We start from the raw sequence: 25,829 nt of genomic DNA on the forward strand, positions 1-25,829 counted from the left end.
GTTTCCTAGTTTTCACATCAAACTTTTCGCTACCTTTCATCATTCTATGCAGCCAAGAACTGGCTACTTTGACAGGAAGGGGCCGTTTGACAAGCAAAATGTCCAACCACAGATTATGTTTTTCAAAATGGTGCAACCAAAACAGACCCACATGAAACAGTGGCATTCAGAGGAAATCAGTGAATGCTGTGTCAGTAAGACCAATGAATTTGAAGATGCCATGAGCGTCCCAAACTTTCAATCCAGCGACAGCATCTTGCTTTGAAAGGCTCAAACGTTTCTCATTGGATTGATGTAAACTGGTACATGGAAGTGCGAACAGCCAATAGGAGTCTATTGCTGTTCATAGAAAATCAACAGAAAACCTGATATTCTATTGTTTTCATGGATCAGGAACAGAAAATTTCACCACCACCGGAGGCAGCATAACGTTTCATCAGGAGTTTAGTTTTCCCCACTTTTGCCACTGACAGTGGTGGTAGAAAAAGCCAGGTATTAGTTTTATTGGGATCCGCAAATACCGAACATCTTATTGTTGAAGTTCAGGTGCTACCAGCGTTATACAACAAAAGATTAAAACAGTACAGATTTTTTTAAATTAGTGGATTGGCTGATTAGTGGGATCAGTTGTGCTGGAGCAGGAAAAACACCAAAATATGCAGAGCAGAGATGCTCCCGGACAACCACTGTTCCATTAGGACTGTCTTGAAGCTGGACTTTTGATAAACCAGTAATCATATGGTTAGCTGTGCTCTTCACTTCCCCAGTGCTCAAGCAGTAAAAGTCCGGATCGGGAGTGGCAGCAAACAGAGAGGGAGAAAATGGATGACGAGGGGGAGGAGATGGGAAACAGCAGGAGGGGACTTAAAAGACTGAGGCGGCTTTTCTGGCACTTGCTGCCCAAGCTGTGATCTCTGAGGACTGTAATTTTGGCCTCTCTGCCACATCAGCAGAATCGCCCTAACCAAACTTCTCTTATTCAGCCACTGTTGATTTCAGCCAAGGGTGCTGCGCGAGTCCTTTTTTTCCAGTTTATTATTCTTATCATTTACCATGAAAATCTCATGAAGGCAAATAAAGAAGAAATAAAGAAATAAGAAGAAGTTATGAAGGATTCAATCAAACTGGAGAAGTATATGCTTGGCATCTGTTGGGAGCAAAAATATGGAAATGTGGGCCAAATCAATGTGCATAAATATTAATACCTCGGAATGTGCTGGAGCGCGTGATATTATTTGTGCGATGGATATCTATGCTGTGACACTCAATGAGTTTACGTTGGCCTTGCCTAGCTGAGAGAAACAGATCAAACTGCCAAGCCTTTACTGTGAAGAAAGACAGAGAGCGAGGCAGGTTTACAGAAGGGGTTTGATGAAGAGCGGCCAACCCGGCAGCAGTTACAGGAGCTAGACTCTCACTACGTCTCCGCTTCTTTAATGTCTCAGCTGGGACTGTCTGCTTTTCTGGTGGAGGACCAAAGGTCGGATCCATTAGAATGAGCCAGAATTCAGACGTGGCTCGGCAATAACTAGTGTCTGGGGTACTCGCTGACATTCGTCCATCCGTTGATCTGTGCAGCCGATGGGATAGGATTTGGCTGTGGTGCACATATGTGCTTCATTTCTTGGTGCAGCTTTAACAAGGTTTGGAATCTTGAACCAAACCTGAATACAGATCCGACAATACCACGTTTAGAATCCAAACCTGACAAAATCTTTTCTGAACCTAACCAACACCAACCAGAAACTAAACAAAACACATTTCTAATTATAGGAATTACAGCTATCATCAGATCATCGATAGACAAAAGTGAAATTACAGCTGAAATATCAGTTGAAATTCCACTGTAACTAAAACAAGGATAAATACAGGCCTAAAGTTAAGAACAGGGTAAAAAGATGGGACTTCTACTCTGTAGGAAGAAGACTAAGGTTTTAATGGAAAGAAAATGCAAAACTGTAATCTTTAGCATTGACGGAGAAGAAGCAGAAATGGTGGGCAGCTTTTGCCTACTCAGATCAATTATTACAAACAGAAGATCCAGCACTTAAGAAAGTGACTGGCACTTGGCAGGACATGGAAGTCTTCAAATGCAACGTTCTCTCTCTACAAACAAAGATCAGAATTGTCCAGGCCATCATTTTCTGTGGTTCTTTATGGGTGTGAAAGCTGGACAACAAAGAAGCGAGACAGGAAAAATACTGATACATCTGAACTTTGGTCTTGGCGCAGACTTTTAAGAGTACCATGGACAGCAAAGAAAACAAACAAAAGGATCCTCAAACAAATCAAGCCTCACCTCTCACCTCTCGATGCCCAAATAACCTTATTTTGGACATATTCTGAGAAGAATTTACTGGAAAAGAGAATTATGTTGGGAAAAGTTGGAGGTAAAAGAGGAAGAGGACGACCAGCAACAATATGGATGGATACATGGATCAGAGGAATCATGAACCAGCCATTCAGAACCCTAAAAACCCAAACAGAAAACAGGATATTCTGGAGATGGTCGCCAAGTGGCGGAAACAAGTTGCAACAACTTAATAATAACTAAAAAACTGCTAAGATAGAAAAAGTGCTATGAGAAACCTGAATTTGAAATCAGAACCTAACCTGAGCTCGACAAATATAAAAATCTCCAAACCCAACTGAACCAGGTTCTGCTGGATTCAGACAAATATTTCAAACTCTAGCAGGGCCTCCTGCTAATGAACAAACATATTTCCTTCTCAGCTTGCTTTCTCTCCAAAGCCTGCCTCCGCACATGGAGGAAACAGGGTGACCGGAGCAGCGGAGTGCGCACTTCAGTGTGCACTTTACACCCTCACCCCATCGTTTAAGCGCAAGTTCTGGCCAACAACAACTCCCACTCATGGTGTGGAGCAACACAAAATCCACTGCAGCAAAGACTGGGAATTCTCCCTTTGGATGTTAGAATATTGGTGTTGTTTATAAACTGCGAATGCTCAACTGATTTAGCGCTGCGCGATTCTCAGGAAAAAGGGGAGTTAGTTGCGGCCTCATTAATATTGCAGATCATTTACAATGAATGCACTAATTCAGCAAAAATGACTCCCCTTAGACACGCACTGCAGCAAACCTCAACAAAACAAAACGGCAGATAACAAGATAAAAGCGCTAAAGAGTTATAATTGAACAATTGACGTTAAATAACATTAAGCGCACAGTAGTCTGTTTCATTATAATAAGGCTAGACGCTGTTGAAGCTGTGAAACAGACACTTTCTCACACTCTCTCTCTCTCTCTTCTTATCCCGGGCTCTTTTTAAATCTCTCCATCAACACATCTGTCTTGTGGAAGAAGCATCAACCAAAAGTATCCCTTACTCTGCCGAAACCACACGCTACATGCCGGACCTGTGTGATTCTCATCCACATCCTCTAATCCAAATGATTAGAAGTGATGGTTGTTAGCACAAGAAAAACACTGCGATTAATGTATTATCAAATCTTAAATGTTTTGAATTTGTATTATATTAGAAATTCATCACACAGTACTTCCGCCTCATCTAGTAGTGTAGAAGCCACGTCTACACTTTAAGAGAAAGTCTCTAACTCACCATGCTCTCTAGTGATTGTACGGCAAAGGGCCTAACATGGTGTAATATAATGCGTCAAATGAGTCAAATGGAAGCAACAATAAATACTGCCAGAATTGCAGCTCTGCCACAGCTGTTGACGCTGCTGTTTGATGCTGTTTCTAAACAATCTAGGCCTCTCAGATAGAATCAGAAATCATATCTGATTTTTTTCTCTTGTTTGTTTGACAAATATTGACATACATTTGAATTTTAAATACAATTATAAAAAAAAGAATCAAACATTATTTTGCAAAGAAAAGAAAGGGGATTCAGGGGGTGCATAAACAACCAACATTTGAAACCATGTCGACAGGGGTTTTAAACATTTGAATGGACGTTTTCTGCGTTTGAATGTGCATTCATTTCTTTTTATTACAATATTTGAATGTCAAATTTTATTTTGAACACTAACACTATTATGAGCATTACCAGCTTATTTTAAGTGTAGTAAACTTTTGTTTAATCAGAGTAATAATAAGAGGTGACTGGGGTCTGAAGCAGTTTGCAATGCACAGGTCTTGCATTACAAAAATCTACATTTCTTTCCATTTTTAAGGTTTTAAAAAGTTAAAAGAGAAAGTGTATGTAAATGGTTAAAACTGGCAACCAGTATCATACTGAGGGTTTGGAAGTTCCTCCAGCCATCTCCTAGGCTGTGTAAAATGGGTCAGGCCTCTATCCTGCAGTGTGCCAAAGCCTCCCTACCCAGCAGCGCTCGGCAGGACCCCGGCTTGCCCAGCAACTGCCTGAATCAAAACGCTGCTGCCATGACAACGAGTTTGCCAGCGCGCCGGCATGCCATCACCTCTGAACCCTATCTTTATCTAAGGGCTCTGACAAGTGTCTCTAAGAGCTGAGAGAAAAGGGAAAGAGGAACAGAAATACAGCCTCTTTTCAGAGGGCAGATTTAAGTCCATTTTATGGGCTTGCCAAGACGCCGCACTTGAAAAAGGGGGTCATGGAAGGGAGGGGGAGGAAGAAAAAAAAGCTGTCGCTCACTTGTGTTCCAGCTCTTTTAATGCACATAAAAGAGTTCATGGGGGGAAACGAATGGGGAAGCTCCTCATAGGGTTGCCAAGTCCTCATATACTTGAACCCCCCACCCCTTAGTTGAAACACCAGCTTTTAAAGGGACTGATGGATCAAGAGGGAAAAAAAACAGAAGTTGGGAGCGAACAAACAAATAATAATAATGTTCTCATTTACTGTTTCCGAAGTCTTTTCTCGCGCACTACATTAGGCCCATTAAAATTGTATGGGAATGGAAATATAGTTAAAAAAACTCCCCACTTTTGAATGAATGGCTCTAATGTATTCACAGTGCATGATTCATCCCAATGACCCAACTGCTGTGCTATTCTAAAAGAAAGAAAGAAAACCACAGTCACAGTATTTCAGTGCTCTTGAGCCCGAGCCCCGTTCGTAATGTGCAGGGGAGAGCGCCAAGATAAATGTCTGCAGCTTGTTTTCCTTGTATGGGTTTGGAAGTGCTGCATCAGATAAGATGGTTCCACCAGCTTGGGCCGTGCACAGGGTTCAAGGCAGGCGAAAAAACCAGCAAGGGATTCATCTGTCAAGACAGAAGCTACGACAGACATGCACTTCCTGGAATGGAGTTTATTACGTTTCCGAGTGACTGGAGTCATGGCTTCTCATGTTGTCCAATTGGCCTGTATGGTTATGTGCCTCCCGAGCAATGGGGAGAGAATGAATTATCTGATTGCTCCGGCACCGGCCTGAATTCTGAGCACATTCCGGTTACAAAACACAGCGTTTCATAAGCCTCATTTCTGAGACAAACAACTTGGTGAGCATTTGCATTGGAAGCGGGGCGTACGCTATGTCGACAGGTGACATTCCCAAACACAAACAATGGCCGGCTCATCACAGAAGGCTATTACCATAATGCGTTGCTCTCATACAGAACTACACGTTTTTGATTACATTTGAGTGACGTTTCCCTCCTGTCATTACATAATCCCAATCATTTGTGAGGGAGATTGCCATGGACAACACAATTCAAGCTCATAATACAAAAAAGGGACGCTACAGCGCGTAATCTCAGATTATGATGTTTGTAATTATGATCATACCCCATTTTCAGGGAATTCATTTGCGATAAAATGTCGATAATCCCTCTCCTTACACAAAAGGTGAAAACAAATTAGGGGGCCAGAGGTAAAACAGAGGAAAGAGAAGGTTCTAGCTATATATCACTGTAGTTGGGTTTGTGCTGTGGTTTTATTGAGTGGGGATATGTATGATAGATGTGAACTGCCGACAGTGAAATCATACAAAAGGATGTAACGTATGAGCAATACAGGAGCACAATGGACGACTGCATTAGACTATAATCCCAGTCTAATCAGATTGTTTTTCTTCCCTGCGCACAGGATGAGTAACCCTGCAGATCAAACGTGAACTGTCGTTTTTTCCCCTTCAAGCTCAACTAGCATGTCTCCTCTTTCTCTTTTTGACTTCCATCTGCTGCTGGGAGAAAGCCCTGCTTTTCCTTCCTCCAAGAGCGATCATCGCATAGTTCTGAAAATGCATATGCAACCACAGCCACAACCCATCTGTTTTCTCTCTGGGCGATTTGTGAAACTTAGACAAAAATGCTTGTGACGGGCTACAGAGGGAGATGGAAAAAGAAAACAGAGCACAAAGTGAGCAGGAGAAAAGAGGCAGAAATGAAAAGGGAGACGACGTTAACCCCTTAAACGCATTATTCTTCGGGGGAATTTCAAAATTTCATTACAATTTAATCAGTGTGATGTAAACAGTCATTCAGAGTGGTTTGATGTGAAATGTACTGTGGTAGAGACTCTTACTGAGTCAGAATTGTTCAAATTGGTGGTAACAGAAACCAGACGTTGGACAAATTTAACGTCTCTAAAAGCTACTACAATTTACCTGTAACGAAACGGTTACAAGTAAAGTGCCTGATGCCTGAGTCATTGTTTTACAATAGTTTTGAGATAAGATTATGGCCTAAAGCCTGTTTTTTAACCTCTATTCATGGCAGAACATGCAGGGCATTATAAGATTTAGCAGATTTTACCATTATCAGCATTACATAGAAAAACTCAGAAGACACATGTAGATTTACCTGTTGTTCTGGGTAGTAAATAAAATGGCTAGACAACATTGTAGACATTGTAACCACTGGTTGACTTTAGCACCAGCAGTCAATGGACCATTTTACATCACAGCACTCTTAAAGACTGTTTTTACACCTCAACATCTCTTTATATAGAAATTCAGAAAAATAATTATCAATACTTAAGCATTACTGAATCCTGAAAGTACTCCAGGAAAACTGCTTGAAGGGCTTTAGAAAGCAAGATAAACCTACTTTTGTGAATTACAGGGACTAATCCTCTAGGAAAACACAGAGGAATCGTTATCAGTCCTTATGAATTGCCTTTCAAGGCTTATTATTCGGGAATAACTAGATATTATTCAGTACCCAAAACTAATAGGTAAGTTATGTAACAAGTTATAGTAATTATCTACTGAGTTAAGGTGGGTTACTGCATTAAATACAATTAATTAAATAAATGTTTAATTTTGTATTTATTCCTTTTATTTCTCTTTGTCCATTTATTTCAATTTTGTTTTATTTCTCTGTATTGAATGTGTCCTTGTAAAGCATATTGTACACGATATAAGTAAAATGCATTACTATTACTGAGAGAAAAGCTTTGCCTGGAGTTTTAAACTTATCCAACAGCTGTGTTTTCACTTATTAAAAAAATCCTCCAACAGTGAGCTCTGGATCATTTCTGCAAACGTAGAGCTGAGGTGAGCAGGGTCTAGTCTGGCGGTCTGGCTCTCCTTGCTTTCTAGCCCCAAATATACCTTCTCTTTACTCAGCCTGCTGATCCCCCGGTGTCCTGAGGGTCCTGGCTGCCTGTGCTAACCTCGACTCCATACAGCCGCTGCCTCTCAGCACTGCTACTCGCCGCCAGATCCTGGCAATCTCTCCTGCCAACAGGGCAGCAGATGCGTAGGGCCAGTTCTAGCACCAACCCACGAACCACTCCCATACTGCCCTCCTCCCCACTCCCCCTCCATCCTCCCTGCAAAACTTCCTCACCGCTTCTGACGACCTCTCAGCAACTACACAGACATTTCTGCCAATCTCATTAATGAACGGCGAGGAGAATAAATCGAATTCTGTTGTCTTATTTTTTCTTTTTTTTGACGAACACTCCCGAGCCCCATTCTCAGGCCAGATGTAATTGCCTGGCAGGCTGGTTGGGCACTTGAAGTCGTGAAATGCGCAAAATGTCATTATGGAAAGGCCTCATATGTGTGTGTTTGTGTGTTTGTAAAGGGAGAGCGAAGGACGAAGGACGCCTGTCTAGAGCTCTCACTCGGCAGCCCCCGGGCGTCCTGTTTACTCCGTCGAAGAGAGAAAGAGTCCTTATTGCATTGCGTGATCCGTGTAATTTCATTCCCCACTTGCTATACTTCTCATTACGGCCCTTCTGGCTGGATCTGTGCTCTCTGCAACGTTGCGCTCACCATAACGGAGAAAGTGAGAGGGAGAGAGAGAGAGAGAGACATCAGCCAGGTGTGCATGAGCTAATGCAACAATAAGCTTCTTCAGCTCTGACGTTTCAAAGACACTCGAGCAAACAAACAAAGGATCCTGCTGGCTGGAATGAATTTGCTATAAATTGCTATAAACCCCTTGGCAGATTCCCCTCACCATCAAAAAATCCATTCAATGTGTGATTCCATGATGGAATTTCAAAAACATATGGTATTTTTTTAAAGACTCTAAAACACTCAAGTGTTTTGCCTGAGGTTGTGCTCCTGTGTTAGTGGTGGTTCTGCACTTTTAAACAAGAAAGGACTCTCCACTTCGTAGAATCAGAAGTAAGCAGCTCTCTGTTGATTGCGGGCTGCTTACTTCTGTCAGCACTTTCACTTGTGGTAGAAGCTGCAGAGCTCCTGTCACTTAACTGGTCATTTCCAGATGAGCCATTAGCCGTTACGGAGGCAAGTCAAAGGCAGTGCGCTTCACACAAACGCCTGTCATCTACCAAGTCCCTCTGATAAAGTAGCCTAAAGCCACGGTCACACTGAACGTGAGCAAAGCTAGCATGACGAAAAAAAGCCAATTCACTTCAACAGGAAATGATCCAGGAATATAAAAAAGTAAATTAAAATAAATAATTGCGATCGATTGCATTAGTTTGTGCAGTTCATCGTGAATAATTTGACCCTAAAGAAAGGTTTTCCATTTAAAAAGCAGTGCATGTTGTTTATAGTTCTACAAGTGGACAAAATAAGCCTCATTAGAATCTATTCATTATCTAAAATAATTGAACTTAAACCTGAAAATAAAATCATGTGAATGCAATGTGAACATCCCTGATGGATCAGTGGCTACAAGTTACAACTCCTCCACAACTGTATCCCTTTTGCTCTCATACTACTGTGTTATGCCTTATTAGAGATTTCCACTCTGTTGTTGTTTTTTAGCTAGTTAGTGAGTTGGTGATTTATCCATAGTGATTTATCACCTGGGAGCACTGTCTAGTGTAGTCTAGCGAAGGCGTTCTCTGGTGCTAATGTTACTGATATTGCCACATCAGTGCTGTGTTTTGCTTGTAAATGACACTTTAGATTCAAAGTATTTTAATGATAAATTCACGGTATGGCAGAAGCAGAAAAACTCCATCTGAAAGACAGAACTACAGAGCCATAGCTACTACTCGCAAAACAGCTGGGCTTCAGGCTGGGACTATGGATCATCTGATAGATCAAACAAAAAAAATGTGTTAACAGTGTTAACAAAATTTGTGCCATTAATAATTTATCTGATAACTTCTTATTTGACACCACTAGAAAAAAGGAATGTGTGTCTAGTAACGGACACTGTGGTGCTCCGACTTCATAACATGGTTACTGGACCCCTTATATTGCTACCTTTGCCATTTTACACTAATGATGAGTAGCTACAATATCTGAATAATACATTACAATCAGTGCATTACATATTCATTTTTTATTCACTAATGGCAATTTTGTTTCATTTATTTAATATTATTTTTCCAAATAATATGGGGACCGTAAGCCAACGACAATAGTAAAAGTGAGCTTGAATTCAAGTAGCACCTTTCCTAGCTACACCACTGAACATGCTCCAACAAAAATTCTTATATAAATGTAATAATATCTCAAATAGAATTACAAATGGCTACCAGAAGAGAACCTGAGTAAAAAAGTACCAAGTCTAAAAAGTACTGAGCTCCCTATACAACTGCAGGGGAATTTACATCCAGCATTTACCAGCAGGGGAACTGAAGTTTGGCACCATTCATCTCATTTTTGTTCAAAAATAAAATGCTAAAGCTCCAAAGTGAGAGGTGTGAGCAACAGCAAAACAGTCCAGGTGCTAAAACAACAGAACAGATTGAAATTAAAAAAACACACAAAAAAAGTGTGAAAATATGAATGTGACAGACTAAAATGGAACTAAGTGAAAAGCAGATTTCTTTTCTACAAAAAACTGACTGCAAACAAAAGTATTATCCATTAATTTATGAGATTATTTTGAGATCATATATATAAGTTGTTATGTAGAGTTTAATTTCAGCAGGAAGGAGAGTGGTTTTACAGTTAGGTTTGTGTATTTGCATTGTGAGATCTTTAAATGGGTGATCTGAGCCATGACTCAACATTATTATCAGTCAATAAAGACGTAACTCACTACATTGGTTTAATTTTCTCATGCAAGCATATTGGTGTTATTTGTACCACTGTCAGACTTATGAAAAAAAAAAAGAAAGAAATCCACAACTTTTCCTGCAGCAACAGCAAGGCAAGTGGCCATTCCGCACGCTTTCAGAAGCATTTGAAGACAGGCCAGCCTGTAGGAAATATCCAAACCTACATTTGAAAACTAGCAGCGGGGCTTGAAAGAGCCTCCTTATCTGCGCTGTGCCAAATGTTCAAACTACTCCAGAGTTTTTTGAAGTATGCCTGAAGCCAGCAATATTTTCCATTAAAGACTTTGTTGTTAGAGCTTTTTTGGACTAAATCAAATACATAACAAGCCCTAATGTAAGATATAGTGTTATATTCTTCGCACGACATTCATGGACCCTAACTCAGGTCATTATTTTGAACATACCCACTCCTCTGAATTATGGCTCCCGTTCAGCCTTTTATCCAGCATTTAAGATATTCTTGTGGGGATGAGAGGCGGTTATAGATAGGATAAAGTTAATGGTGACAGTGCTAACACATGTTAAGATGATTACGAGGCTGGCAAAAACAGCGCCTGAAGCTGTAACGTTTAAACCCTCCTCTCAAATCTGTCCGTTCGGTTAGCTAAGCCTGCCTGCAGGACGCTCAGCGCATGGATTTTCCGCAAATTGTTACTTCAGTCAAGAGGGGACACAATGCGGCCTGCCAGCGCTGCTCTTGAAGCTTTTAAATTGTATTTCTTTGTCGTCATTGTAAAGATGCACCCTGTCCCACTTTTTTGCCTTATTATTTCTTTCACTCTTTCTTTTTTTGAAAGAAGCCCGAAAGCTTTGAAAAAAAGCTTCTAAATGCCCTCATCTATTAATCCTGTTTAGCTGGAACTTTCTAGTGTAGTTAGGCCAAGTTCGTCTGACAGTCCACTGCAGGTACAATCGATGTCTGGATCAATATGTCCCGTTCAGCTAAATACAGATTAACAGGTGGCCACTGAGGCAAATGTTTCTAAACAAAGTCTGACATTTAGGTTTAGTGATTTAGTTATCTGCACATCAGCTAACATGGAGTTTGGCTTGGCTTCTGCCCTGGTAACAAAAGCTAATCTCTAATTCGATATAAAATTCATCAGTGGAGAGTGCTGCAGGGTTGCTCAGCATGTCTCGGTGTGTGCGTACGTGAGTGAGTGTGTGAAGTCACGATCACATACCTCTGCAGCAGGTATGCCTTCAGGTGGACGGCACTGAAGAAGAACTTCCTGTTCAAGAGACACCTCCTTCCCTAAAGGCTCCTGGTCAAATGTTTTCCTGAGATCTGTGAGAAGAAACGGAATATGAGACCTTTTTAGCATTACTTGTAATGCAATTTAAGACCATCAACACTATAATGATAAACACTAATAATGACAAAAGACAATGGAACAAGACAAAAGACACCTATTACTGCAGACGGAATCTTGGCAACCTTTAGGTGTGGAAATAAGCACCTCTACAGAGGTGGTTAAATAGGTTAACACTTTTTTTTGGTGTAATAAACTGTGGATTAATACATTAGTCATCACATCCAGTGCCATTACATATTTAAGACCTTGGGGGCCCTTTTAACCTTTTAAACGTGGCCAATGATTTTTCCCAAATTTCTTCATAATTTAGTCATTGATGTGCAAACACAGTCATTCAAAGCGGTTTGATGTGAAATAGTGCATTGATTCAGATTTCTTTACAGTGGTAGTGAAAGGAATTAGGGGGTTACAATGTCTACAACGCAAATATAGCTATTTTATTTATCATCCAGAACAATCAGTGAACCTACACGTGTCTTCTGAACTTTTATATGTAATTTACCTTTTCTTTTGATACTATTCTGTCTTACAATGTCCTGTACATACCTCACCTCTCTGCATGTATTCTTAAAATTTGTTTCAGGCCAGAATCTCATCCTAAAACTGTCATAAAACATTGTCTCAGGCATCAGGCAGCGTATTCACAACCGTTCATGCAATAGCTTTCTGTGATGTAGTTTTTTGAGGTATTAACCTCTTCAGACATCTGGTTCCTATCACCAGCACTGTGAACCAAGTTTCTCTTGAATGGAGCATTTCATATCAAACCACCCCGATTGACAGTTTACATCTTCACTATTCAACAACGCAGAAAAAAGAAATTTTAAGAAATTCAAATTAATCCAGTCACATTTAAGGCCTTTATTTAAGGACCAACTAAAACACTGAAAATAACGTTCTGTAATTATGGAAGATGTCCGCACCAATTGCAGTTTTACTATGGAAGTGGAATCAAATGCAGTGGAATCTGACTGTGACCACCACAGTCATCCAACAGGACGCAAACCTCTGTTACAATCCGATAATATCGCTACCCACACCCAAAAAAATGATACACACAGTCCGCGGCAGGTTTGACCTACTTTCTATTCTATTTTAGTCTATGTGCTTTTTAAAATCTTGACCGTTTTAATGAAAATCTTTAATAAAACTCATTTTAAATAATAGGAGTAACCCAACATCTTTTAAGAACTACTTCAACTGTCATTATAATAAATGTTACTGCAAACACGTACATTCATGAGCTTCTTTTTCACGTAAAGTAAATTCAGGGGAATCCGTGCGGTAAAGCTAATATTACAGTGGGTAGCGGAAAGAAATAACACAGCTTCTTAACAAACCTTCTCTTTCTCTTTCTCTCTCTTTCCCAATGTATTTTCCAAGCTGTCCAATGGTAAATTAGTCTGCTCTAATTCTCTCAGTTCTTTTACCAAAAACGGCAATTATCGCCTTTTACACATTGCCATCGAGTTACATGTCCATCATCAATATTCGAGTACATCGCCCTATCGCTCAGACCTACTCCAAATATTATATTCCAACAATTTGCAACATTTTGGCAAACGAGTATCAGAGATGCGTTAGAGTCTGTCATTCGTAATCCATCATTAGTGTTCAGTGAAAGCTATTAAATTTTGTATCTCTTATTCTCTAAAAAGAAGGGCCTGTATTTTAGAGGGTCTGCATTAGATATCAGATTTTATTGATGTGATCATCATTTTAGCCATTACTGTGCAGCCCCAGTAGTAAGAAAAACAGCATGAAGAACAAGACAAAAGCCTGAGTCCTATAGAGGTTCTTCTGTAACAATGCTCCACAATCATATTCCGCAACCATGTCATTAAGTGTTGATTATTGCCCATGACAGGGAGGGATCCAATATTTACGTTCCATGCCCTTTTCCTCTCAGGTGCTTATAAATCTGTCCACAGCTTCCTCTCCATGTCTGCTACACCTGCTGGAAGAGAGATATTTTTTACTCGGCATGCACTACACTGCACTGTGCCCCTGGTTCCTTGGGTACATATTTGACTTTCAACTCAAATACAACATGTCACCGATATAAGATGGTGGAAAGTACATGCTGATGGGGGAGCTATTTTTAGTGGGTGCTGTGATGAGTTTTTCTGGCAAGTGGACCATCCTTAATGAGGCGGTGCATGTTGGGCAGACTTTCGAAACAACTCACAAAAAAAGAATTTCAAAGAAAACTAGCTACAACACACAATTCCAGAGGAAAAGGGAATGCTTTACGATGTCTGATGCCGAGCCCATTCCATATGTGCTTCGACGCGAGGACCTGACGTTTACAATTCTCAGGACGATTCTTCCTGTTTATCTGCTGACACTTTTATTTACTGCGTTTATCGGTGAAGGAAGAATGGGATCCGGCTGACAAATGGTTTCCAACCCGTTTGCCTGACAGCAACTGTAGCACTATTCAATAAGGCTTTCATAAGCCACTAATACCTCTGTCTCTGCTACCGTCCAACAACGATGTTCCAAATGCAAAGCCCTTCAGAGTGAAATGACTGATCAACATTTAGCATGTGACATAATCAGAGCACAGCATTCAACTTATTTTTGTTTATGTGACAGAATGACACTGTAGAGGGATTAAAGGATGTTGCGCCTGGTGCTATCTGTTCTGAGGCTCATGTAAAAACAGAGGTTAAACAGCCTGAATTACCATGCGGAGTAAATATTTCAGTAGGGACAAAAGCGCTACAGGGGAGTGTTTTGTTTTTTAGCCCATCAACAGGGAGGCAGAATGAACAGCCAGCTCTCTCGCTCACTCGCACTCTCTCTCTCTCTCCCTCTCTGCCCATCCAGCATTCAACTGTGCTGGCCTAGCGAGAGAGTGAGGGATTTCACATGCTGCTCTAATAAAAATCCAATATTTCTCCCCTTTCTTGCACTTGATGAAATAGGTGCAAGGCCGGCAGGAGAATACGGCGAGTAGAGAGTCGACTCGGCCAGCCTCGGGCTTCATTAGATATATATTATGTTCTGTAGGGAAAGCGGCATGTCAAGACGAGAGAAGGTAATAACACGACCACTTGGAGCAGAGCAAAGCCTTGTCACCCAGTCACTGCTGGCACCAAACCCCCACACCACTCATCCCTGCGCTCAATAGAGAGCCTGCGGCAGCTAGTTTAGGACCAAAAAGACGGACTGAAACCAGAGATGCTTTTTCTCAGTTGGAGTCGAGCCAGTGATAGCGAACACTCTTTAGGGATGAAAGCGAGCCACGAGAGCTGAATGAGATAGCGTTAACTGTCTAGAGCTGGATAAGTTTCCCTTTCTTTGGAAAGGTCAGGTTGGATTGAAGGAACTTTAATGAATTGCAGATCGTGGGCTACTAGTGCTGGGCGGCATTGATAAGGTTCAAAATCATAATATTTTCCAATATATCATGGTATTATGGTATTTGGTGATATTTCAGTGTGCATTAATGAAGTTAATGAAGCCATGCTACCTGAATGAAACTGGTGATCTATGCTAAATAATATCTGATAAACCTGATATAGCTTGTTCTAACATAGCTTGTTCTATTTTGTTCTGTTTACTTCTTTTAAAATTACACCAAAGAGAACCAGTATACTGGTCAAAGTTTCCACTAGGAAATTTTGGTGTCAGTCATGGTGTTCGATAATAATTTGGTTTGCACAATTGGGTAAAATACTAGTCATATACTGGTATTAACTTTGTGCCAAAGCTACATTATTTTATAACATATCAATCAAGTGTATCCAAAGTTTCACAGCCTCTCGAAAGCTTGAGTTTTAAACAAAAACATTTCTCCTCTTTCCCGCCAAACTGCATCAGTCCACATTTTTGTTTCATCGCAATGGATAATGTCTTTACTAGTCATGTCACTGAAAAATTATGAGAGGAGTTTACATAGACAAGGTCTGAGCATATCCAATAGTTGTTTGAACAAAGGCATACAAGCTAATTAGTTTTTTTAACATCATAGCCTAGTCTAACTAGTGGCTCCATTAAACACTCACATTTCACATTATTTCCTTTAGCATATTCCTACAATCAAGGCAAAAGACAGGCCTATTCGATAGAGAGTTGTATGAGTTGGCGACAAAGTTAAACCAAACAGGATCCTTTTTTGTATTAAGTGTGTCGCAGGGTGGTGGAGTACAGGCACCCTGAACTTGAGCGAAGATCTGTCCTCCATTAAACAGAAGTAGTTCAGGGTTTTATTTAGAACTTCGAACACTTTTACTGGACACTGTGTCTGACTTGCAGAGTTTTCACTGGCTAAAGGAAACCCTGATACCAGTAAAGAGGATATATCACCCAACACTAGGCTAAACATGCATTCATGCAAATACATACACATAGTAAGTGATCCTCCAGTTATGCTCAGTAAACGCAGAAACTCCCTGACACCAAACACCTAATCCCTGCCACCATGCTGTGGACACGCTACAGCTGATGTACACACCAGGCCTCTCTCCAGTGGGCTGTACCTATCTGAATTAAACCAAGTGCTTGACAGTTGTGCTCATAACAGCGTAGAGTCCAGTACAGAAGAAAGGCACGTTTTCAAATAAAATGGACTTCTCGGCACAGGAATCAAAAAAGTGCGCTGGAACAAAGTTCGGACGAGAGGCAGATCTGCAAGACTAAAGAGAATGCTAATATCCATCTGAACAGTTTAGCAGCCAATCTGAGCCGTTTTAGTTGAAGTGGACGTCTGACTGAGTGTTTGCTGAAGATGAAGGGAGCCTTTCATACATATTTGATAGACGGATAACAGTAATCGCTTTACGATTGATACGATCTGGCTTTTTACAATGCTTACAATTATATTTCAAAGGGTAAAGAAAAAGAGGATTGTTTTTTTCCTAAGCTCAGATAAGGCTATGTTCAGAGGCGAGATTTCGTGCTTCTGGCAAGGCCTCCTGGGGAAAACATAGCCGGGTCCAGTCAAGTCTCCTTGGGGAATGCTATTGGAAGGTTGTCCCATCTCAGCAACTGTGGGATGCCTGCACAGGGCTGTTAGAGACATTTTGTGCTAGGATGAAAGCTCAGATCCTGAAATGATTTATTTAAAGTGTTTTTATCATTTTGGACAAATCTTCAGATTTACATGCTGCCTCGAAGGCCTCCTTTTTTGGTGTTGGCAGATGGCCAGCATGGGTCACAGCTGTATTCCTTGCTCCCAAAATATGACTGTAGCTGGTGGCCTCATCATCTCGGTGGGGAGATTGACTTCCTTTAGTGTGCTGACAGGGCACTTGCTGCGAGAGCACACTTCACCTGTTCTTGGGTCAGTGAGGGTGCACCCACACCCCCACACAGATGACTACAGCACTGTCTGCGAATTTGAGCAAAACCACAAAGAAAAGCAATAGACTAGTAGAACTGTGGGATTCAATCTCCAAGATATGCAGTGAGCTGTGGGGTCTCTGGTTTAGAGCTTTAGACCCGATATTTTGTACAGAACTTGAATGTGGCCAGAAGACATTCTGCCTGTTTGACCCAACCTGACCCTGATGAACAGTGAAGGCTGGAGGACGGTGTCTATTGGCTTGTTTGTGCAGAGTGAGCTAGGATATGGCAGATCACAACACCAAATTTAGAATAAATCTGCAGCCTGACAAAATTCTGCATAAGCCCGATTGTAGCCTCAATTCAGTCCATCTGAAGCCCATCTAAATTCTGTCTGGACCAAACTGTAGCCTGACAAAATTCTGTCTGATCCCATTTGTAGCCCATCTAAGTTCAGTCTAAACTCAACTGTAGGCCAAAAAAAAATCTGTAAATCTTTCTAAAACCCGACTGTGGTCAGATAGAATTCTGTCTGAACCTGACTGTAGCCTGACAAAATTCTGTCCAAACCTGACCAACCAGAGACCCACTGGTTTCAGACAATTATTTGAAGCTCTTCTTCTTTTCTTCTCTATGGGAAAGATGAAGGTGAACAGACACAGAGGAAGCGAATGGGCACTTACAAAAGGTGAAGTTTGGGGAACATATATAGAGTAAGCCAGAAACAGGACAGGAAAGGTCACAACACAATGCTTAGAATTAAACTGTAGTCTGAACCCCACTGTAGTGCATCAAAATTCTGCCTGAACTTGAATGTAACCCAACTAAATTCTGTCTGAATCTTACCAACCAGAGATAAAATAAAACTCTGAATCTTAAAGATAACATCTGTTAAGTTACCTGTTATTCAGACCACTGAAGAGCAAAATTAGAAAAATGAATAGCCAAAATATCAGCTATCCAAAATTATACTCCATTGTCCACTAAGGATAAATGCAGGCCAAAGTCTGTTAAAGGTGGGAGATGGGATAAAATACGAAATCTGAACCTGATCTGAGTGTGACAAAAAAATTGAGAAATGATGTCTGAACCCAACCAAACCTAAGGTGAATGGTTGGATCCTGTTGGGTTGGAACAAATATTTCAAGCTTTTCTCTTGGCAAAGTGGGGACTGAGGTGAACAGACAGAGGAAGCAAGTGCGCGCTGACGAATGGTGAAGGTTTGGGGACAGCGCCATGCGCAGCGGGACCGCTCAGCTTGTCTGTGCAGAGTGAGCTAGCGACAGGACGCAGCCCTGTGGGTGTCTGTCCACTGTGCGCCTGTCACACACACAACAGCACAAGGTCATTGAAAGAGTGTGTGTGCGCAAGAGAGAGACAGAATCATAGAGAGAGTGCAGAGAAGTCACTATTGTTCCAACAACTTGCACACACACTGTCCTCTTTAACTGTGCGGACACAACAGTGATACAGACCGCCACTAAAGGCCTGGATACACTTTCCATCTGCAAACACGACGGCATGAAGGACAGGTTTCATTTATCCTCATATTAGAGGAAAAACGGGGCCATCTTGTACTTTCCATTTGCAACAAGGGGTTTTACGCTGGATGTCAGTACAGATCTAACTCTCTCTCACTCCATTAGCGGAATGCTCCGTTACCAGCTTCTGCTGATGCCCTGTCGCTGAGAATTGCTCTGTTTCTACAGCTTGAGTCATCCCATGATGCAATCAGAGATTTGTCATGTTAAACCGCAGTGGCGTCCTCTGTCACGTCCGGGCACAAAAAGCCCCCTCCATGGCAAAAGTACCTCTGACAAACACACACACACACACAAGCACAGCACCTCCATCCACCCAAATGTTTGCCCGCTGTCAGCGCAGCACGCATCGGAGGCCATTACTGTAATAACGCGTGGCGGGTCCTACTTTAAAAAACGGCGATGGCGCCTTAGTGAGGCAGCCACGGGACTGCTCGGGGATTGGCACTTTAAACAACTCACTCCAATTACCAGCATTTTCATTCCATTACGGCCTTCCACCAGCGCCCGCCTCCCCCGGGGCCCTCTCCCGCTCCCCCGGACCTGTGTGGGTGGAATTAATTGGTTGTGTTCCGACACATGTGAGCTTGAAACGCCATCGACTGCAAATCGAACGAAGCCCCTTGCCTGTTGCACTTCGTTTTATTTTACTATGCTTTATTTTTATTTTTTTGGATGAAGGCAGTTAGGGACATGGCTGGTGGATTTTACCCAACCTTCCTTCATCACTTAAGTACTAATGGCCTGTCTCTTAGTGAAGTCCTTTCTGAACACAAAGCAACAAAATGCATTTTCCTGTTCTGCATAGAATGAAATCATGAAGCTAAAGATGACGCTTTTGGTGCGTCATTTGGACAGTGCACTCCTGCACTTGCTTTCTCTCCATGGAATGATCATTTGAGCATCGACTCATGGCTGGAAGCTGCACTTCTGGCCTGGACTGTCAGCTCTCAACAGTCATTTTGCATCTTTAACAGGTCTTATTCAGTCCTTCGGTCCCTGAATCATTGACACAAGCATGAGTTGTTGTAGCATTCAGCTGAGAATGACACATTAGCAATGGTCGAAGCTTGATACCCCCACTTTAGGTCTCGACAAATGCAATCCATATTTTTGCACCGTTCGCGCAGTTTAAAGAAATGCTCGAGGTGAATGATGTTTTGGGGGAATGAGGCGGCGGTGGAAATAAGCAAACAGCAAAACTAGATTTATTATTCACTCTAATGGACAAAATGCATTACAATGCCACTGGTGATATGTAGTGCCACTACACAGAGTTCTTTTGCCATTACAAATTAATGGCAGACGATGTAGAGGACCATTTCCCTTATTTTGGAGCATTTCAGCCTCTGTTCTTTCAGGGACATTTGGCTAAGAGAAAAGTTTTATCAGATATAAGCCAAGCAATGTGCTGAATAACAAGCCTGACTTCAATTAAAACATACCCAAAGATGTAATTTTCAAGCAATGCTTCACTTGAACTATATGTGTAGCCTCAGGGATAAAAAGCTCAGACTCCAGCCTTCAATCCATCACTTCTCAACATAAAATGCAGAAATACCAAGTTTACATTGATGGGCTTCATGAAATAAAATAAGGCTTTTTTAAATTAAAAGTGGCTTGCCGAGATGTGTGTGGAACACAGAGCAAAATGATTACCTTAGCTTTGGAGAACATGGAGTTTGGTGCGTTTTATTACAGATACAGTTTCAGGGGGAAATACCAAAGCTCATTTAATCTGTGTATCTACAGGGGGAAAAAAATGAAGATAGCTCTTCCTAACCAAAAAAAGCAAGCCAGGCAAATTCACAAAGTGGAAGAGCACTTAGTCTGTAAAATACTGCCTCCTAAAGTCTGTTTACTTGTTCGGCCCTTGACCTCTTTGGGGGGCGGGGGGCAGGAGCCGAGAGGAGAAGAGAACAGGGCTGAGGACACATTCCTGTGGAGCCACCTCCACTAACCACACAAATCCTTGCGCCTCCCCTCGGTCGGCCTGAGACTCCACAAGTGGGCACATGTGAGGGCAATTACTCTAAGTGGATGTGTTTGGCTACTTGTCATGCTAAATTACACAAGTTTCTGAATTATGGGCTATTTCCAACCTTTTTTTCTCCTTTCCCCCTGCCTCACCTCTTAAATGGTTTGATACTGACGCTGCAAAACAAGGGCTGGCGCAGTTGCTAATCGCTGTGGTGATGCATATAAATGCAAATGGAAGCATTTTGGCATTTTACCTGCTCCACAATAAAAGTCATAACATTTGGGTTGAGGATAAATGGCCAGATATGCATTCTTTTGTGCAAAAGCTGCCAGCGCGAGGCTCCAGACTTTATGACTGAACACTTTCACTTTTTCATGAAGTATTAAGGGCCCTCAAATCCCTCAGGTGTGATCTAGTATTCTGCATTTCCAGCCCTCCTTTAGTTTCCATGGTATACTCCAAAACGAGTCGCAAACCATAAGGGAAAAAGCACACTTCTACACCCACACATACACTAAAAGACTAAATGCAAACCCTTAATCAGGAAACATACCCTTACTGATACACAAACAGCACAGATTCGCTCTTAAAAATGAATTTGTGCATGAGTACGAGGCTGACTCATTCACTCAGACACTGAGAGAGGGGCCATTTTCTCATGTGATTCATTCTGTAATCATTCCACTTGTGCTTTCCTAATTGCACCTCACTTATAATGGAGTAGTAACTGAACAAACTGTCCCTCTCCAAAGGGTCCATTTCTCTCTCTCTCCTGCTGTCTCTCTCTCTCTCTCCTGTCTTCCTCCTTTATCATATTCCCTATTCTGTCACTCTCTTTCCCTCTCCTGTCTTCTTTCTCAATTCTCCCCATCACTTTGTCTCTATTTCTCTCTGACTGTCATTCTCCCTCTCACTCTCCTCTCTGTCATTCTCTATTTCTTCTTCTCTTTCTCCCAGGGCACTTAAATGTGACCCACTGAGTGGGCTGTGAGCTCAGGTAAATCGCCTTTCCGATTTTTGAAGCACACCTCCCTCCCCGCCGATCGAATGTCACCCCTTTCCAATAACTCACACTGGAAGTGCCCGGACACCAGTAGACCCACAAATCACACCCCCAATTAATATCCCCCGCTCGGGCTGGGGCGAGCTTTTTACAGCTCCCCCGCTTTATGGCTTTAACATTGATCACCGATCTTCAACAACAAAAATGCATGCTTATTTATTATGCCCGAGTGTTGCTCAGTCGCTGATTAAAATGTCTGTCCAGTACAGAGAGTGGAAAGGAGTTAACAAATAGAAGCTGAGGGCTATTCATCTCTTTTTGCTGTACTATTCAACTGTAATTACACAATGAATTACAAATCTCAATTCCAGACAAGTTGGAACAGTTTGTCAAATGCTTATAAAGAAAGTAGTTATAAGTAAATTCTGTTGACTCGTTAGACCAGAATACACATTTCCGCTGTGCATCAGTCCACCAGTGTGCCCAAAGTTTTATTACACACTTCTTTTACTTCAGAACAGCTCAGCCAGTTTGCACTGAAGTCTCAGTAGTTACTGAATAATAAGCCTCAGTATGTGATAAATCTGGGATTTTAAGGCGTGAACTTGCTTTTGTGGATGCGGCAGTGAACGGCATTTATTGACAACAGCTAGTAAAAACCAGAGTCTAAGTGGTGATGTCCTTCACAAGAGCCGTTTAATACATTAATTGATGCAGTGCCATCTGAGGGACTGAAGGTCATGGTCACCCTGTTGTGCCCGTTAAACACAGACATTTCTCCAGATTCCCTGAATCTTTTGATGATGTTAAGCACTGTAAAAGGTAAAAATAACTAAAATCCTTGCAACTGCTCATAGAGGAATGTTGTCTTTAAACTGACCAGTTGACTCATCATTGCTCATAAAGGCCTAGGCCTTTCTTGGGCATCCAAGAATACCCAAGCATGATTACATCACCTGTTTAAAATGTTTTTTCTGAACATTTTACAATGTCTTGGCTAGTCTTAGATTACTACTGTTCTGACTGTTTTGGAAAGTGTTGCAAGCATCATTTTCTGCATATATTTACCAAACAATGAAGCTATGGTAAACATTAAATATCTTTGTAATACTTTAATTTAAAAACAGGTTAAAGTGTATTTACAAATCACTGCTTTCTGTTTTTATTTGCATTTCACATCCTGTACTAGATTTTTTGGACTTGAGGTTTGTACATGTCAGTATCATGGCAAAAATATAAAGGATGGGGTTTTCTTCCTAGCAAAATAGTATGAATCAAAATGACAAATACAACAGTAAAACATAATTTTTCAAATTCAAATTACACCAAAATACCTTATACTTAAAAACATTAAAGTGTTATGCATTGAAAGGTTATAATCAGGCACATGCACAGACCCCAGGAAGGCTTTGAGTCCCATGCCCTTTTGCCCTCACACTGTACAAGTGTGTTTTTATGCTGTTTTCCCTATTGTTAAAAATTGGTTTCTGCAGGGCACAACTGGCTTAGCCTTTCCCTAGAAACAGAACTCTTGGTTCAGCTTAGGTTCTGCAAGCATCGTCGCTGTTGGGCTCCCTCTAGATTTCACCTCAGTTGACTCTGACGTGCTACAGATGCACATATTAAAACAGTGATATGAGTTCCACAGATGAAACACTGATAAAGCTCTTTAAGATAACGACTTGGTTATTTTGTGGTTAAAACTGTGAACAACAACCAAACATAATGTCTGAGGTTTTTAAGAAATACTAATAACTCAAAACTGAGTTGGTTATCGTAAAAAAAAAAACAAATTAATGCCATATGTTATAACTCTCGACTAACCATCTGCAGTTATCTACAGGACTACAGATTAACCCCACAGCCAAGTATCCTAGGACACTGAGGCTTAATTTAGTCTTTTTTTTTGCATGCTACCTTGGCAAAGACTCAAGACTTTTGCTTTCCTCTAAAAGATGATCAGATAATCTCTGGAGAAGAGTGTCTATCATATAAAAAAAACAAAAAAAAAAACAAATAAATTTAATTCATGTTCAGCTTGCCACTTTCCTTAGCCCGCTTAAAATTTCTGTGGTCTGGTTACAAAGCGCACTTTTGATAGAATTTATGTGCTTGTTGAGTTGCAAGTAAGTAATAGTTAATATCAAATTACATCATGCCTTTGGTATTGTTGGCAATAACTGTGACTTAGAGTAAGAGTTAAATAAATAAAGAAAGAAAAGAGCCTTGATTTTAACATCAGTCTCCAGGGAGGGCATCCAATGCAGACTGGGTCGCAAGCCCCTGCAGCAGGTTCTTTAATCCGCTCGGGAGATTTTAATAGGAATGGATAAGGAATTTATTCAGATCTGAAGGAAAGGTTAGTGGTGGCAGGCAGCTGATCACAGCCGATTAGAGAAGCCCGACAAACGAGAGAGAGGCTGTGGGCGCATTTCGAAGGGAAATAGCTCTTTTCCTGCCGTCCTGGCATCAGTTCCAGTTTATTCAGACCCAGACATAGGTCATTCCAGCGTAACGCTTCAGACTGGTCTCAGATCAGCATGAAAAGACAACATTTGCCTCCAGCGCAGAGAGCGTAGAGATTAGAAGCTGGTGGGAAGCGAGGCAGCATCCAGTGTGGCTGTGGCTCAAGCTGCACTGATGATTTGACAGGGCTGCTGATGGGTTTACCCCATGCACAGCAGGACCACGGAACAGCTCCAAAGAGCTGCTTTGTTAGCTGTCACTCACAGGCGCAATTTGAGACAGTGCGGACACCAGAAAGACAGGACAGTCTGGCACGGGCCGGCCACTCTGCTAAGGACTACCCTGGGCAACTCAGCAGGCGCGAAGGTCAAGCAAGAAACTTATTTCCAGATAGGATTTAGAGGTGACCAAGCAGAGCGCAGTTCAGATTTGTCTGACTTGACATTTTTTGATAAAATGTCAATGAACTCATTGTTTTTTATGTGGAGTTCACTGCCTATGCTTTTACTGTCTTCTGGGTAATGGACACACTAAGGCAAATCGCTAAAACTAAAATAGCGATGCAGTGAATCTTCCTGATTCAGATGTGTAAGGGAGAAATTAACTTATGGTAACAGGGACTTCTGAATGTATAACATGGACTTTTATAATGTAGTTAAACAAGTTCAAGTAGAACATGCTTTTGGTCTCCTTCAATGTCATCTGAGAACTCTGACAGCAACTGGACAGATATTTCTTAAGATTCACGTTGATGACTGATTATGTCACATAATTGATACCTATATTGTTTATTTACCCTCTTGGTGGCTGTAATATAACATCTTTTCAAGCAAATAACCAGCTCTCAGTCAGAGCTACCAAGGCCAAAGTACAGCCTCCACAAGGCCAGGTTAGTTTCTGCATGATGTTACTCACATCCCTCCCAAATAAATTCTACTGTTTTTTTTTTTTGTTTGTTTTAATGCACAGATTTATCAAAAACATACTACAGATGTCCTGTATTCAATATGTATTTCAATTTCAGTCATTCTGATATTAGTCCATACACACATACCTTTACTAAGATTATTATTTTACTTTTGTGGGAGTTGTGGCCATTTATCATTTTACAAATTATATTAGACCAATGAAGTTTTTTCGGCTGTTTGCTTACTTTTGGCACTAACTGTGTTGTATTTTTTTAATGTGGAAATGATGTACAGTTTACTTGAATCAAGTGAAGTCAATGCATTACTGTTTTTCAGTGTAACAGTGAAGGCGGTATGGCAATAAATATTGATTTCTTGAGTGTCTTTGGATGAGCCAGGAGTGAAAAACCTCAAATCTTCTCAGAATTTATAAATCTGAGGTCGCAAATGGCCGGTTTGTTTGACATATTCATCAGTTTTGTGGATTTATAAGCCTTCTAAAGCATGGTAATGACATTCTCCAGAAGTAGTCGGAAGGTGCTGGAACAGGAGGCGCTCAAGCGCGCAGCGTTCTGCTGAAATCTGATTACAGCGCAAGCTCTGTTTCTACCCGAATCAAGATTCAGCACGAGGGCAAGAAGCAAGGGGCGTTGTGGCAAAAAAAAAAGAAAGAAAACAAACCAAAAAAAAAAACAGATAAGGGCTGCTGGCTGTACGGAAGGCTCGTTCACCAAGCCGCTGTTTATCTAGCGTGACTGACTCATCTCATAGAGCAGAGAGCAGGCTTCAGTCACACACACCAGCTCATTAGCTACGGTCAGACACACACACACACATACACACACTCCCCCACGCACAGATGCATGAACGCACATGTGCCCACACATACATACAAATACATACATGGAGGTACACTGCATTGCAGATGCAGCCAGATAATTCTCCTTCTATGGGTGGGCAACATGATGGTAGTAT

General features: G+C 41.3%; 1 protein-coding gene across 2 annotated transcripts in view; it reads right to left on the reverse strand.

The window, feature by feature from the left end:
- The window catches only part of unc5c (unc-5 netrin receptor C), a 162,359-nt gene that overhangs the window by 54,962 nt on the left and 81,568 nt on the right, over positions 1-25,829 (reverse strand). For both annotated transcript variants that reach the window (XM_036594770.1, XM_036594769.1), the window contains exon 4: positions 11,532-11,635. In XM_036594770.1, the coding sequence (XP_036450663.1) occupies positions 11,532-11,635 (104 nt within the window). The remainder of the gene's footprint in view (positions 1-11,531; positions 11,636-25,829) is intronic.

The sequence above is a fragment of the Colossoma macropomum genome, unplaced genomic scaffold (genome assembly GCF_904425465.1).
Source record: "Colossoma macropomum unplaced genomic scaffold, Colossoma_macropomum, whole genome shotgun sequence".
NCBI lineage: Eukaryota > Metazoa > Chordata > Actinopteri > Characiformes > Serrasalmidae > Colossoma > Colossoma macropomum.